The sequence below is a fragment of the Protopterus annectens genome, chromosome 10.part0, assembly GCF_019279795.1.
Source record: "Protopterus annectens isolate FY-2018-M chromosome 10.part0, PAN1.0, whole genome shotgun sequence".
Taxonomy (NCBI): domain Eukaryota; kingdom Metazoa; phylum Chordata; order Ceratodontiformes; family Protopteridae; genus Protopterus; species Protopterus annectens.
Genome location: NC_056744.1, coordinates 1408260866 through 1408274232, shown reverse-complemented (window position 1 = coordinate 1408274232; position 13367 = coordinate 1408260866). Strand labels below are relative to the sequence as shown.

The 13367-nt window shown below is 42.5% G+C and overlaps 1 protein-coding gene across 1 annotated transcript in view; it reads right to left on the bottom strand.

The window, feature by feature from the left end:
• Positions 1 to 13367, bottom strand: part of LOC122814288 (dynein axonemal intermediate chain 3-like) — a 948661-nt gene that overhangs the window by 299834 nt on the left and 635460 nt on the right. The window contains exon 10 of the mRNA XM_044086878.1: positions 7141 to 7345. Within this exon, the coding sequence (XP_043942813.1) occupies positions 7141 to 7345 (205 nt within the window). The remainder of the gene's footprint in view (positions 1 to 7140; positions 7346 to 13367) is intronic.

The following is a 13367-nucleotide window of genomic DNA, read 5'->3' as shown; positions in this document are numbered from 1 at the left end:
TCTTCTGTATAATATCCCAGATTAACAGTCTTAGTGTCATTTTAATATATTGTTGCATTTAGTAATACTAGCTATTAACAGCTGGTAAGATACTTGGGAAATAAAGCCAGGCCCCAAAAAAGTTCTGGATGCCATAAAGAGTGTGGGTTTGAACTGGAGGTATACAAAAAGGAACTATAGGCTTGAATAAGTTAAATGCAAGTGGCATTTGAATTTTATTTGTTTTTTAGTGCAGTAATTAAGTGGTTCATTAAGCATCTGGTTTCTTTTTTCCTCTTCTTCTTTTTTAGCTGGGTTTGCTGCTTTTTTAAACTCCATTCTTATGGGAGAGTTTCTTTAACTTGTAAGGTAACCCAACATTCCAGAATGAAACAGTCCAGTTTGAGCTTGATATAGTTCAATTTTCCATACCGCAGGCTTGTTTTTCCATTTAAGTTTTATAGGGTAAAAACTTAATTTGAAAGGAAATTTACCTAAACTAAATAAACTAGATAAACTGTTTTGTCTGTCTCACTACAAGACACTAACAGTAGGTACCCAATATATAAAGTGCTACTCCTTCAGTAAATAAACGCTTCTCAATAACATGGTATAATGGTGGTCCCAATCATATTTCTTTAGTTAGTAGATTTCCAACTTTGGTAGTGCTAAAATGAGAAGTTATGTACCTACCATAACATTCCATGTTAGTTGTCTTCTCTCGCCTTCTTTCTTGCTGGATGGGTTCAGTGCCGATCCTCGGCTCCGACTCGGCCACTTACTAAAGCTCGAGAGCTAATTTTACCGGCTCGAGGCAACCCTATATCCCATGATGCTAGGCAATAACTCCCCAGATCTCGTTTGGAAGCTGAAAAACCTAGCATAGGCCAATAAAACAAAAATCCTCCAACTGGAAGGAGGAGGAAGAGGGATAAAAACCTCCAAGATAATTATTTACACTATATATATATATCCTAGGACACCTAGATGGTGAACAAGGGAATATAAGGACCCTTCAAGGAAGGGAAGATCTTCTCGGTCTGTCCAGGCTAGGGGGATGGTGGGTGGGACGCAAGAAAGAAGGCGAGAGAAGACAACTAACATGGAACGTTATGGTAGGTACATAACTTCTCAATGTTAAGTTGTCAATCTCGCCTTCATTCTTGCTGGATGGGACTGCGTCCCTAGCACCTTCACCCCGGGTGGCTCAATGGAACAGACTCTTGAGAACGGTGGAACCAAATTTTGCTCTGTCCCTGGAGGCCATGTCCAATTTATAATGCGAAACAAAGGTATGAGGAGAGGCCCATGTGGATGCCGCACAGATAGTGTCTATTGGTAGTCTAGCTTGAAAGGCTGTAGATGTAGCTAGTGCTCTAGTTGAATGGGCCTTTGGCTTAGAAGTTAATTCTCTGCCTGTATCTATAGATAGATGTAATCACAGAAGACAGCCACCTAGATAGGGTTACCTTAGATACAGGAAGGCCTTTCTTATTTTCTGCATACGATAAAAACAGTTGATCAGACTTCCTTATTTGTTTGGTTCTATCCAAATAGCATCGGAGCTGGCGGTGAACATCTAGATAATGTAGCTTTTGCTCCGCTCTATTTGTGTAGTTTGGGAAAAAAACTGGGAGATCAATTGATTGATTTAAATTTGTCTGCGAAGCCACCTTGGGTAAGAAGGATGGATTAGTCCTTAGAGAAACTCTTGTCTTTATGGAAGATTAAGTAGGGAGGACGAATGCAGAGGGCGTGAAGCTCAGATACTCTCCTAGCAGAAGTAATGGCGACTAGGAAGAGTGTCTTCCAGGAAAGAAATTTCAATGAACAGGAGACCGCAGGTTCAAAGGGGGGAAGAATCAAGGATGTTAAGACTAAATTAAGATCCCACTGAGGTGGAGGGTCTTTGATCGGAGGCTTAAGTAAAAATACACCTTTAAGGAAAGCTTTGCAAAGCTTATGGGACATGATGTTGTGGTCCGATAAGCCTATATGAAAATTCGATATGGCTGCCAACTGAACTTTTACTGTAGAGGCAGAAGACCCTGAATGAAAAATTTCGGCTAGGAAGTCTAAGACCGAATGAATTGGGGCAGTAAAGGGATCTATATTCCTTGTCTTTGCCCAGAAGGAGAAACGTTTCCATTTACTAGTGTAAATCCTTCTGGTGGAAGATTTAAGGGAAGCTACTATGATATCCCGGACGGGATTAGAAATCATAGGAAACCTGGCTAAAGACGGAAGTGGAGCAACCAAGCAGTGAGGTTGAGAGAATGTAGGGATTGGTGCAGCTGCCCCGACTTATGGGTCAACAGATCTGGAGCTAGGTCCAGATGCCAAGACTGTACCAAGAGATAACAATGTAGGAACGGAAACCATATCTGTCAAGGCCAATAAGGGGCAATGAGAATCAACTTGGCTCTCAAGGCGGTTGCTTTCTGAATTACTATTAGAGGAAAGGGTGGAAAGGCATAGAGAAGTCCCCGAGGCCAATCTTGGACTAGACCGTCTCTGAGGGGATGGCCTGGAAGGGGGAAGAGGGTGAAGAAGTTGGGGCATTTGCTGTTTTGGGGTGTAGCAAAAAGATCGCAGCAAGGAAGGCCCCACTTCTGAAAAATCTCTTCTGCCACAGATTGTTTGAGAGACCACTCGTGCGGCATGAGTATGGCTCTGCTCAACCTGTCCGCTATGAAGTTTGACATCCCGGGGATATGCGTTGCTATCAGAAACCGCCGAGAGGAGATTGCCCATTGCCAAAGTCTGAGTGCCTCTCGACACAGGGGATAGGACTTGGTTCCGCCTTGCTTGTTGATGTACCACACTACGGACATATTGTCCGTTTGAATTGCAATAGTTCCTAGGGGAAAAGAGTCATGGAGGGCTTGCAACGTTAAAAGCACTGCTCTCATCTCTAGGACATTTATGTGCAGGTGGCGCTCGAAAGATTGCCAAGTGCCATGGACCATCCTGCCCTGAAAATGCCCCCCCACCCGATCAGGGAGGCATCCGATGTCACAGTGGTGACCGGGGGAGGAGGAGCAAAAGGTCTGCCCTGATGGACTTGAGGGGACAATATCCACCAGGACAGATGACTTTTGCAAGTTCAAGTTATCATGATCTTGTGGTGCATGAGGAGTTGCTGAAAGGACTATTGGGTAAACAGCATCCACTGAGGAAGACGCATGTGAAAATGCACAAGGGAAGAAGTGTTATGGCGGCTGCCATAATACCCAATACTTTCAGGACATACCTGGCCTGAATTTTGTCACTCTGAAGAAGAACCTGAACATGATTTTGAATATGTAAGACTCTTTTTGGTCTGTTAACTTTGCTGAAAGTTGTACGGTGTTCAAGTTGGCGCCTATGAAGGTAATAGACTGACAAGGCAGACTTTTCGAAATTTATAGAGATTCCTAGCCCTCTGCAAATGTGAATGGTGTAAGTTCTGGCTTGGAGAAGTTGATGCCTGGTGGTGGCAGTGAGAAGCCAGTCATCTAGATATGGAAACACCTGGAATCCTTGCCGTCTCAGGTGAGCCGTAACCGCTGCCATACATTTGGTGAACACTCTGGGGGCTGTAGTGAGACAAAAGAGCAGGGCTCTGAATTGGTAGTGACTGGCCCCCAGCCGAAAGCGGAGAAACCTTCTGGAGCCCCTGTGAATTTTGATGTGATAGTACGCATCTTGAAGGTCCACTGAGCACATCCAATTGTCCTTGCCCAGAAAGGGCAGAATGGACTGAAGCGTGACCATCCAGAATCTTGTTCTCTTTACAAACTTGTTTAGTTTGCTGAGATCTAATATTGGTTTCCAGTCCCCTGTCTTTTTCGGTACCAAAAAGAACCTTGAGTAGATTCCGGATCCTAGTTGGTCTGCTGGGACTGGCTGGATGGCTCTTTTTGCTAGCAGCTTTGATATTTCTGATACTGCTAGTTCCCTTAGATCGGGTAGAACATCTGGAAGGGTTCCCGTTTGCTGAATTGGGGTTTGGATAAAGGGAATTTTGTAACCCTCGGATATGATCGACTGTACCCATTTGTCTTGAGTAAGGGAAAGCCAGGCTATTGGGTACAGCGACAATCTTCCCCCGACTGCCTTCGAAGGTGGACAATCGGGCAACATCTCAGGGATGCTGGAAAGGTTTGTCAGAGAGAGGCTCCCTGCTACCCTGGTTCTGCGGACCCCCTCTGCCCCTAGGGTGGCGTCTGTTGTTGTTACCCCCTCTGCCTCTGGGGGTAAACTGACCTCTCGCATCAGGTGTGACTCCTTGAGATTTGCAGAACCACATTTTTCCACCCTTCTGACCCTTAGGGTATGGTCTTGAAGGGGTGGAGAAATGGACTCCTACGGCAGAAAGAGTCTTGCCATCTTGTTCGCATCTGGTCAAAGTGTCTTTCACTTGAGGTCCGAACAAAGCCGAACCATCAAAAGGGGAATTTGTGAAGGACGCCTTGAAAGGATCCGCGAAATTACACAGCCGCATCCAGGCATGACGCCTTAAGGCCACTCCTGTGCCTGCGGCCCTACTCGCTCCATCGGCTGCATATGAAATTAGACGCATGGAGGAGTTAACAATCGAGTTCAGGGTTCCAAGCTGTGAGTTTATTTTATCCTGGGACCCAGCAGCTGATGGATCCTGTAAGACTTCTCCCAACTCTTTGAGAATATCTGTCTGAAGGCGGGTGAAGTGACACAAGTAATTCAGCGACCGCATGGCAAAGGTCGCTGAAGAAAATATCCACTTACCGTACCTATCCATGGTCCTAGAATCCTTATTAGCAGGATGGATAGGTACTGAAGGATCAGCTAGTTCCTTCTTGGTGGCTGCAGCCACCACCATGGCATCCGCCGGTACACCTTTTGTTAGGAATTGCTTGTCAACTGGTGCTGTGATGAATTTTGATGACCTCCGAGGGGGGGGGTTCCACCGAATCTGGGGCCGACCACGCCTTCCGAGCCACCACTTCCATAAGGGGGTCGAAAGGCGGAGACACCGAGGAGGTGGAGGGTCGAGAACCAAATGCCTCCAGGTACACCGACTCGTCCTCGGAAGGATTAAGGGAAGACCAGTTCCCCCTCTGCTTTAGGATTTCTAGGATGTCTGAGAAAGAGACATCCTCAGAGGGGAACTTTGGGGATCCCTCCGACTCATCCAAGTCGGTGTCAGATGTAATGGACTCGGGGGAGTCCACATGCTTCCTCTTACATGTCCTCTTACGTGGAGGCTCCGCTGACAGGTCAGGAGAAACCTCGGAAGAGGAAGAAATTCCCAGTGGGGAAACCTGAGGTGTTGGATCTCTGGGTCCGGGAGCAAGAGAGTGGGAAGAGACATCAGCAGGCACTGTAGTGAGAGGAGCTGATGGAGCTGACCGTTGACTATGCCCTGGAGCTAGTACACTCCTCATCACCTCGAAGGCTCCCCTATCAGAAAGGCCAGAGGGCCCCCGCTCCGAAGAGGTAGGAAACCCAGGCCGCACCGACAGGGAAGGCACCGAAGTCGATGTTGGGGCCGAGCTCACCAGCGCCGACGCTCCGAGAGGGAGAACGGGGTCAGACAATGGTCCGATGCCACTCTCCCCCTCGGAGCTGGCGAGAGAGATCAGGTGCCTGGATCCATCCAATGAAGGTATCAAGGAGGAGATCGGAGCGGAAGACGAAGGAGCCGAAGGGGGAGGTATCGGCTCCGACGCCACAACAGTCACGGCTCCGAGGAGCTCCTGCTCTGAACTCTGAGGGAGAGTCGAGGGAGGAAATTTAGGTGGAGTCGTAATAGCTACCATCTGATGAGACGGGCTAGAGATCATCTGGGCCAATGCCTGAGACTTTAACAGCCTACTTACCACTCTCTCAAGGTCGTGATCTGAAAGTCTGGATGACTGAGAAGATCGGCTCCGATGGCTCTGCTCCGAGAGCAAGGGAGACCTCGGAACCGAATGGATGGACTCTAATGAAGGGGATCTTGACCTCTTCTTAGATGGAGCCAACAGAGCCGAGGACACGTCGGCTCCAGCCGGAGCCGACAGTGCAAGCATGGGCTCAGAGGTATCGGCACAGAGTGGTGCCGAGACTGGAATCTGTGACTGAAAAGGATCGGCTCCAGCCGGAGCCGATCTAGGTACAGACAAGGAGCCAGCAGCTGAAGGCTTAGTAGTTGGAACTGATGGTTTTGCTGGTTTCGAGGGCCTCCCCGACGCAGACTTAGTCGGGGAGCCCTCGGGCTTTAACAAGCCCCTCAGTATAAGTTTGTTCCTGCGCTCCTGCAGGACTCTTGGACTGAATGCATGACATACTGAACAAGAGTCCTGCAGGTGCAGGGGTCCCAGGCAGTAAACACAAGAAGTGTGACCATCTGTCAGAGACATTTTCTGACAGCACGAGTCACACTTCTTAAAGCCCGAGACCTTAACCTCTTTAGGTTCCTTTGACATAACAGTGTCGAGGGTTCCCAAAAGTAACAAAAACAACAAACACACACACACACACACACACTCTTAAATTATAAATTAACAATAAATTGTTAATAGGGATACTGACACACCCAAACACTCACAGGATCCCTAAGAAAAAATAGGAAAGGGGCAGGCTTAAGGCCTAACCTAAGTGGAAGGGTGGGATATAAGGAATAAAGAGGGAAGGTATATAAAAAGTAATAAAGTTAAGGGTAGTTACTCACTAAGAAAGAAATAACTATAAATTAACTCAGAAAGGGGTGACTGAACTATCAATCTGTAAGACTTACCAGGATCCGGTAAAAAAACACACCTCGCAAGCGAAAGCGGCAAATGAGATATGGGGAGTTATTGCCTAGCATCATGGGATATAGGGTTGCCTCGAGCCGGTAAAATTAGCTCTCGAGCTTTAGTAAGTGGCCGAGTCGGAGCCGAGGATCGGCTCCGAACCCATCCAGCAAGAATGAAGGCAAGATTGGCAACTTAACATGAGAGGTTAATATGTTTTGACAGTATGCTTTACATAAAATAAAAAGTAATGACAGAAAAAATAGTCCATGGAACATTAATATAAAAACAGCAGAAAAAATAAAGTGCAGTCAGAAGAGAATGCATGTGTATATAAAGTTAAACAGCACAATGAATCCATTGTCCTTAGAAAGCACGAGTCTTAGTACAAGAGATTTGTTAAAGATTGCATTGAACCTACATGTGACAATCCATGGTTTGATACAGGTAATTGGTGCTGTGGAGATGTTCTGTGTTTGAGATGGCTCATGTGTTTTCTCTAAAAGATCCCATACATCAATATTTCCATCCTCTTTTCCAAGGAAGAAAATTCCGGCTCTTGACAAAGACCATTGTGCTGCAGTATACATCTTTGGAGAGCATGCAGACTGAAGGATTGGTCCAGTCTATAAAATAAATAATATGCATATATAAATCTTCAGCTGTAAGATTTTGTTTTTTTTCACATTTTACTCAAAATACTAGATTTAAAGAAAGCGAAGGAAATGGGGGGAGTGATGGCAGAAACAGAAAATTAAGCCATATTCAGACATACAATGCATCTTCAGTATTGCAGTATTAAATAGTCATGAAAGAATTTAAGAATATAGTTTAACAATAAGGTACATTTATTGAATTAAATACGTAGACTCTTAATGTCTTAAAATCTGGAACTAAATATAAATTAATCATTGACATTTTCTGATCCACTTGTTCTAGTGAGAGTTGCAGTGGCAGCAAAATGACCTAGTATTGAGAGATATAATTCTCCATCATGTTCTGGGTTCTCCTGAAGACCTCCTCCCAGTGGACTGTGCCTGGTATACGTTATTTCTTTTTTAGAGAATGGGCAAACTGTACTGTAGATCAGAGTGTAGTGTGTGTGTGTGTGCACTATGTCCTTAAGGAAACATGCGAGGCTGTGCGTGCATGTATATATTTCAGACACGTGCAACCCCTAGTGCCATTTTGAAGAAGCAGCCTGCGTGTAAGCATGTATGATTTCAGGAGTTAGTTTGTATACAAGTTACTTAATCATAGTCAAATAAGCTTTACAGTAATGTGTTTGTATAGAACAGAACTGCTTAAACAGAACCGAGATGACTTGTTTATTCGTGTATCAACACGAAAGCAACATGGTGTCAGAACCAGGATGGAAAAGAAAAAGAGGTTATGTACCTGCCATAACGTTCCATGTTAGTTGTCTTCATCTCGCCTTCTTTCCTGCTGGTTGGGATTGGAGCCAATCCTCGGCTCCGACTCGGCCATCTTCAATAGCTCGAGAGCTGTTTACTGGCTCGAGGCTACCCCTTATCCCATGATGCCTAGCGATAGCTACCCAGATCTCATTTGAAATAGCTAACTCCAGACATAGCAAGGGAAAAACCAGTCCAAAACAAACAGGTTGACTATACCTGTAATAGGAAAATACGGGTAGGAGATAAATGCAGACAGCAAATACGAACAGTTGTGAAGATAAATAAAATTTATTTAAGCGCTTTTTGTCAGCCTCCAATGCTGACTTCTTCAGAATACTAACTACCATCGAAGATAGGTATATAAATACAAAAAATCCACTTAATTGATACAGAAAATTTAAAAGGGCAACACAAATCATCCATCAGTTAAAAAACACTCCTCATTTTTCCATTTATAAAATCGAGGAACAAGTAGTTATTGAAAATTTTTACAATCAATATTAATAGAAATAACCCATAATGATAACCCAGGTAATACATATAGGTGGTACTACCACTCTTGTGAAAATGTTAAGTTGTTCCCATAATTGAGTGTCTTACATTTTCTCATCTCTTTAAACTAGCTAATTTTAACAAGCTACTGATCGTACAAGAATCATTAAGCCCTGGGAAGCTATAAGAATTCAGTCTAACTTGCCAGGTCAACTCAAGCTCATCAAGTTTAAGGCTTTTTGGTCCACCCCTAGGGTTTACCTTAACTTGATCTATCACCATCAACTTAAAGCTGTGGTTTCTATTACTACCTACATGTTTAGCAAGTGCATTTTCTAGCTTAAGCTTTTTAATAGCATATAAATGCTCGTACACCCTTTCTCGTAACCTCCTTTCTGTTTTACTAATGTAAAAACATGGACAGGATGTACATCTTGCTAAATATGTTACAAACGTTGAATTACAGTTATATCTTCCTTTCAACTTGTATGTTCCGTTCATTTGAAAATTATTAGTTTCATCCATATACTTGCAATAATTGCAATTCAAACATTTACTCATACCCGGATTCCTAACCTGTATTGTATGACACCTTTCTAGTATTGATTTGAGATTCTTCCCTTTCCTATATATTACTATTGGGCCTTCACCTAATTTCTGGTAAATTTCTGGAAAAGTCTTAAATAAATTCCAATTCTTCCTCAATATAAACAAACAATGTTTGCTATATGCACTATAGGTGGTTATAAAATTTACTGAGACATTCATATCTACTTGTCTAACCCTATCAGTGACCTCCATTGTGACATTCAGAATATCTGACACCTCTATGAGGTCACTTTCTATTGTGGTTATTGACATAGAATTAGCACTTAACAATGGTACATAGATTTTGTTCTGCCTCTTATCCAAAACCTCTTGAATAAGTGTGCCCAAGAGGGGCTCTGGATACCCTCTATGAAAAACATATTCTTAATGATCTGGCACTCATCCACAAATTCGTCATCCAAACTAACCATTCTAGAGACCCGTACCAATTGGCCCTTGATGACAGATTTTTTCTGGTGGAAAGGGTGACTACTTGTGTAGTGAAATAACGTGTTAGAATATGTATTTTTCCTTAAGATTTTAGCTGTTAGTGTGTTCAGAGCGTAGTTTTTATTTAAACATATGTCTAAATATGTGATAGTATCACAATGGAACGTAGCTGTAAACTGAAGAAAGTTAGTTGTGTTTTTAAAATAATTCAAAGTTTCATCCAAAAATCGTGTGTAAAAAACAAACTAGAATGGGTGGTCTTTATGCTCAAAAAACATAATGCACCCACCAGAGAGATTGAATTGGTCTCAGTACTTATAGATCTAGTGCTGTCTAATAATTATTTCATTTTCTCCAATGAGTTCTTCTTGCAAAAAATAGGGGTAGCTATGGGGTCCCCCTGTGGGGGGAGCATAGCTAACCTGGTAATGGCTTACTGGGAAGCAGAATATGTATTTAAGGGCAATTGTTTCTATGATAAGTTTGTTTTTTTTACACACGATTTTTGGATGACATTTTCATTCTGTTTAATGGAAATAAGAATGACAGTTTGTTAGTTTTTAATTATTTTAACAACACAACTAACTTTCTTCAGTTTACAGCTACGTTCCATTGTGATACTATCGTATATTTAGACATATGTTTAAATAAAAACTACGCTCTGAACACACTAACAGCTAAAATCTTTAGGAAAAATACATATTCTAACACGTTACTTCACTACACAAGTAGTCACCCTTTCCACCAGAAAAAATCTGTCATCAAGGGCCAATTGGTACGGGCCTCTAGAATGGTTAGTTTGGATGACGAATTTGTGGATGAGTGCCAGATCATTAAGAATATGTTTTTACATAGAGGGTATCCAGAGCCCCTCTTGGACACACTTATTCAAGAGGTTTTGGATAAGAGACAGAACAAGACCTATGTACCATTGTTAAGTGCTAAATCTATGTCAATAACCACAATAGAAAGTGACCTCATAGAGGTGTCAGATATTCTGAATGTCACAATGGAGGTCACTGATAGGGTTAGACAAGTAGATATGAATGTCTCAGTAAATTTTATAACCACCTATAGTGCATATAGCAAGCATTGTTTGTTTATATTGAGGAAGAATTGGGATTTATTTAAGACTTTTCCAAAAATTTACCAGAAATTAGGTGAAGGCCCAATAGTAATATATAGTAAAGGGAAGAATCTCAAATCAATATTAGAAAGGTGTCATACAATACAGGTTAGGAATCCGGGTATGAGTAAATGTTTGAATTGCAATTATTGCAAGTGTATGGATGAAACTAATAATTTTCAAATGAACGGAACAACATACAAGTTGAAAGGAAGATATAACTGTAATTCAACGTTTGTAACATATTTAGCAAGATGTACATCCTGTCCATGTTTTTACATTGGTAAAACAGAAAGGAGGTTACGAGAAAGGGTGTACGAGCATTTATATGCTATAAAAAGCTTAAGCTAGAAAATGCATTTGCTAAACATGTAGGTAGTAATAGAAACCACAGCTTTAAGTTTATGGTGATAGATCAAGTTAAGGTAAACCCTAGGGGTGGACCAAGAAGCCTTAAACTTGATGAGCTTGATTTGACCTGGCAAGTTAGACTGAATTCTTATAGCTTCCCAGGGCTTAATGATTCTTGTATGATCAGTAGCTTGTTAAAATTAGCTAGTTTAAAGAGATGAGAAAATGTAAAACACGCAATTATGGGAACAACTTAACATTTTCATAAGAGTGGTAGTACCACCTATATGTATTACCTGGGTTATCATTATGGGTTATTTCTATTAATATTAATTGTAAAAATTTTCAATAACTACTTGTTCCTCGATTTTATAAATGGAAAAATGAGGAGTGTTTTTTAACTGATGGATGATTTGTGTTGCCCTTTTAAATATTCTGTATCAATTAAGTGGATTTTTTGTATTTATATACCTATCTTCGATAGTAGTTAGTATTCTGAAGAAGTCAGCATTGGTGGCTGACGAAAAGCGCTTAAATACATTTTATTTATCTTCACAACTGTTCGTATTTGCTGTCTGCACTTATCTCCTACCCGTATTTTCCTATTACTGGTTTGTTTAGCCTGTTTGTGGTGTTTAGGTTGACTATACCTGCCATATTCTCTAAGTCAGTAGAGGAAACAAACCAGAGAACACCCATCCAGTGAAATAAGAACTCCTCTCGGTCCAATAGGACAGGGGATGATGGAGATGAAGACAACTAACATGGAACATTATGGTAGGTACATAACTTCTTTATGTTAAGTTGTCTATCTCGCCTTCTTTCTTGCAGGTTGGGACAGCGTCCCCTAGCACCTAAAGTCCTGGGTGGCTCATTGGAACAGACTCTTCAGAAAAGTGGAACCAAAGTCAGCTCTGCTCCAGGAGACCATATCCAGATTGTAATGAGAAATAAAGGTATGAGGATTTGCCCACATAGCAGCTGCACAGATAGAATCCATGGGCAACCTAGACTGGAAGGCTACAGAGGTGGCCAAGGCCCTAGTAGAATGACCTTTCGGTTTGACAGGTAACTCTTTGTTCCTTAAGTGATAAATGAAAGTAATAGTGTGACAACCATCTAGACAATGTTACCTTGGAAACTGGGAGACCTTGTTTGCCTAAGGCATAAGAAAGGAATAGCTGGTCCGACTTCCTTATTTCCTTAGTTCTGTGCAACTAAAAACGCAATTGTCTATGAATGTCCAATTGGTGCAATTTGTACTCTGCCTTGTTGGTGTGATTAGGGAAAAACACAGGAAGGTCTATAGATTGGTTTAAATTATTTTCTGAGCAGACTTTAGGAAGAAAAGAAGGATTAGTCCTCAGAGCAACCCTGTCCTTATGAAAAACCAGGTATGGAGGATGAACACATAGTGCCTGAAGTTCGGAGACACATCGGACTGAAGTAATAGCTACCAGAAAGAGTGTCTTCCAAGATAAAAACTTAATGGAGCAGGATGCTGCTGGTTCAAAAGGGGGCAGAATTAAGGAAGTTAGGACCAAATTAAGGTCCCAAGGAGGAGGGGGATCTCTCACTGGAGTCCTAGGGAGAGTCGTCCCTCTCAAAAAGGCTTTTCAGAGCTTATGAGACATAATGTTAGAATTTGACAACCCAACATGAAAGTTAGAAATGGCTGCTAATTGAACCCTGATCATAGCAGAAGCGGATCCGGAATTAAAAAGTTGTGCTAGGAATTCCAGAATTTCATGGACTGGGGCTGAAAGGGGATCTACATCCCTAGCCTCTGTCCAACAAGAAAAACGTTTCCATTTACTAGCATAAGTTTTCCTGGTTGTGGACTTTTGAGAGGAGACAATAATCTCACATACAACCGGGGAAATGCTGGGAAGTCTGGCTAAGGTTAGAAGTGGAGCAACCAAGCTGTGAGCTGGAGAGTTTGGAGGGATTGATGCAACCCGCCTGATTGATGAATCAGTAGATCTGGAATCGGGTCCAGAGTCCAGGGCTGATCGAGAAGGTAATGGTAATGGAAGAGGAACCATATCTGTCGAGGCCAGTAAGGGGCAATGAGGATCATTTTGCAACCCAACTATATTGCTTTCTGTATGAGTTTCGGTATCAGGGGAAACGGAGGAAAGGCATAAAGAAGTCCCTGAGGCCAATCGTGGACTACAGCGTCTCTGGGTGTGTGACCTGGAAGCGGAAGAAGGGAGAAGTAGT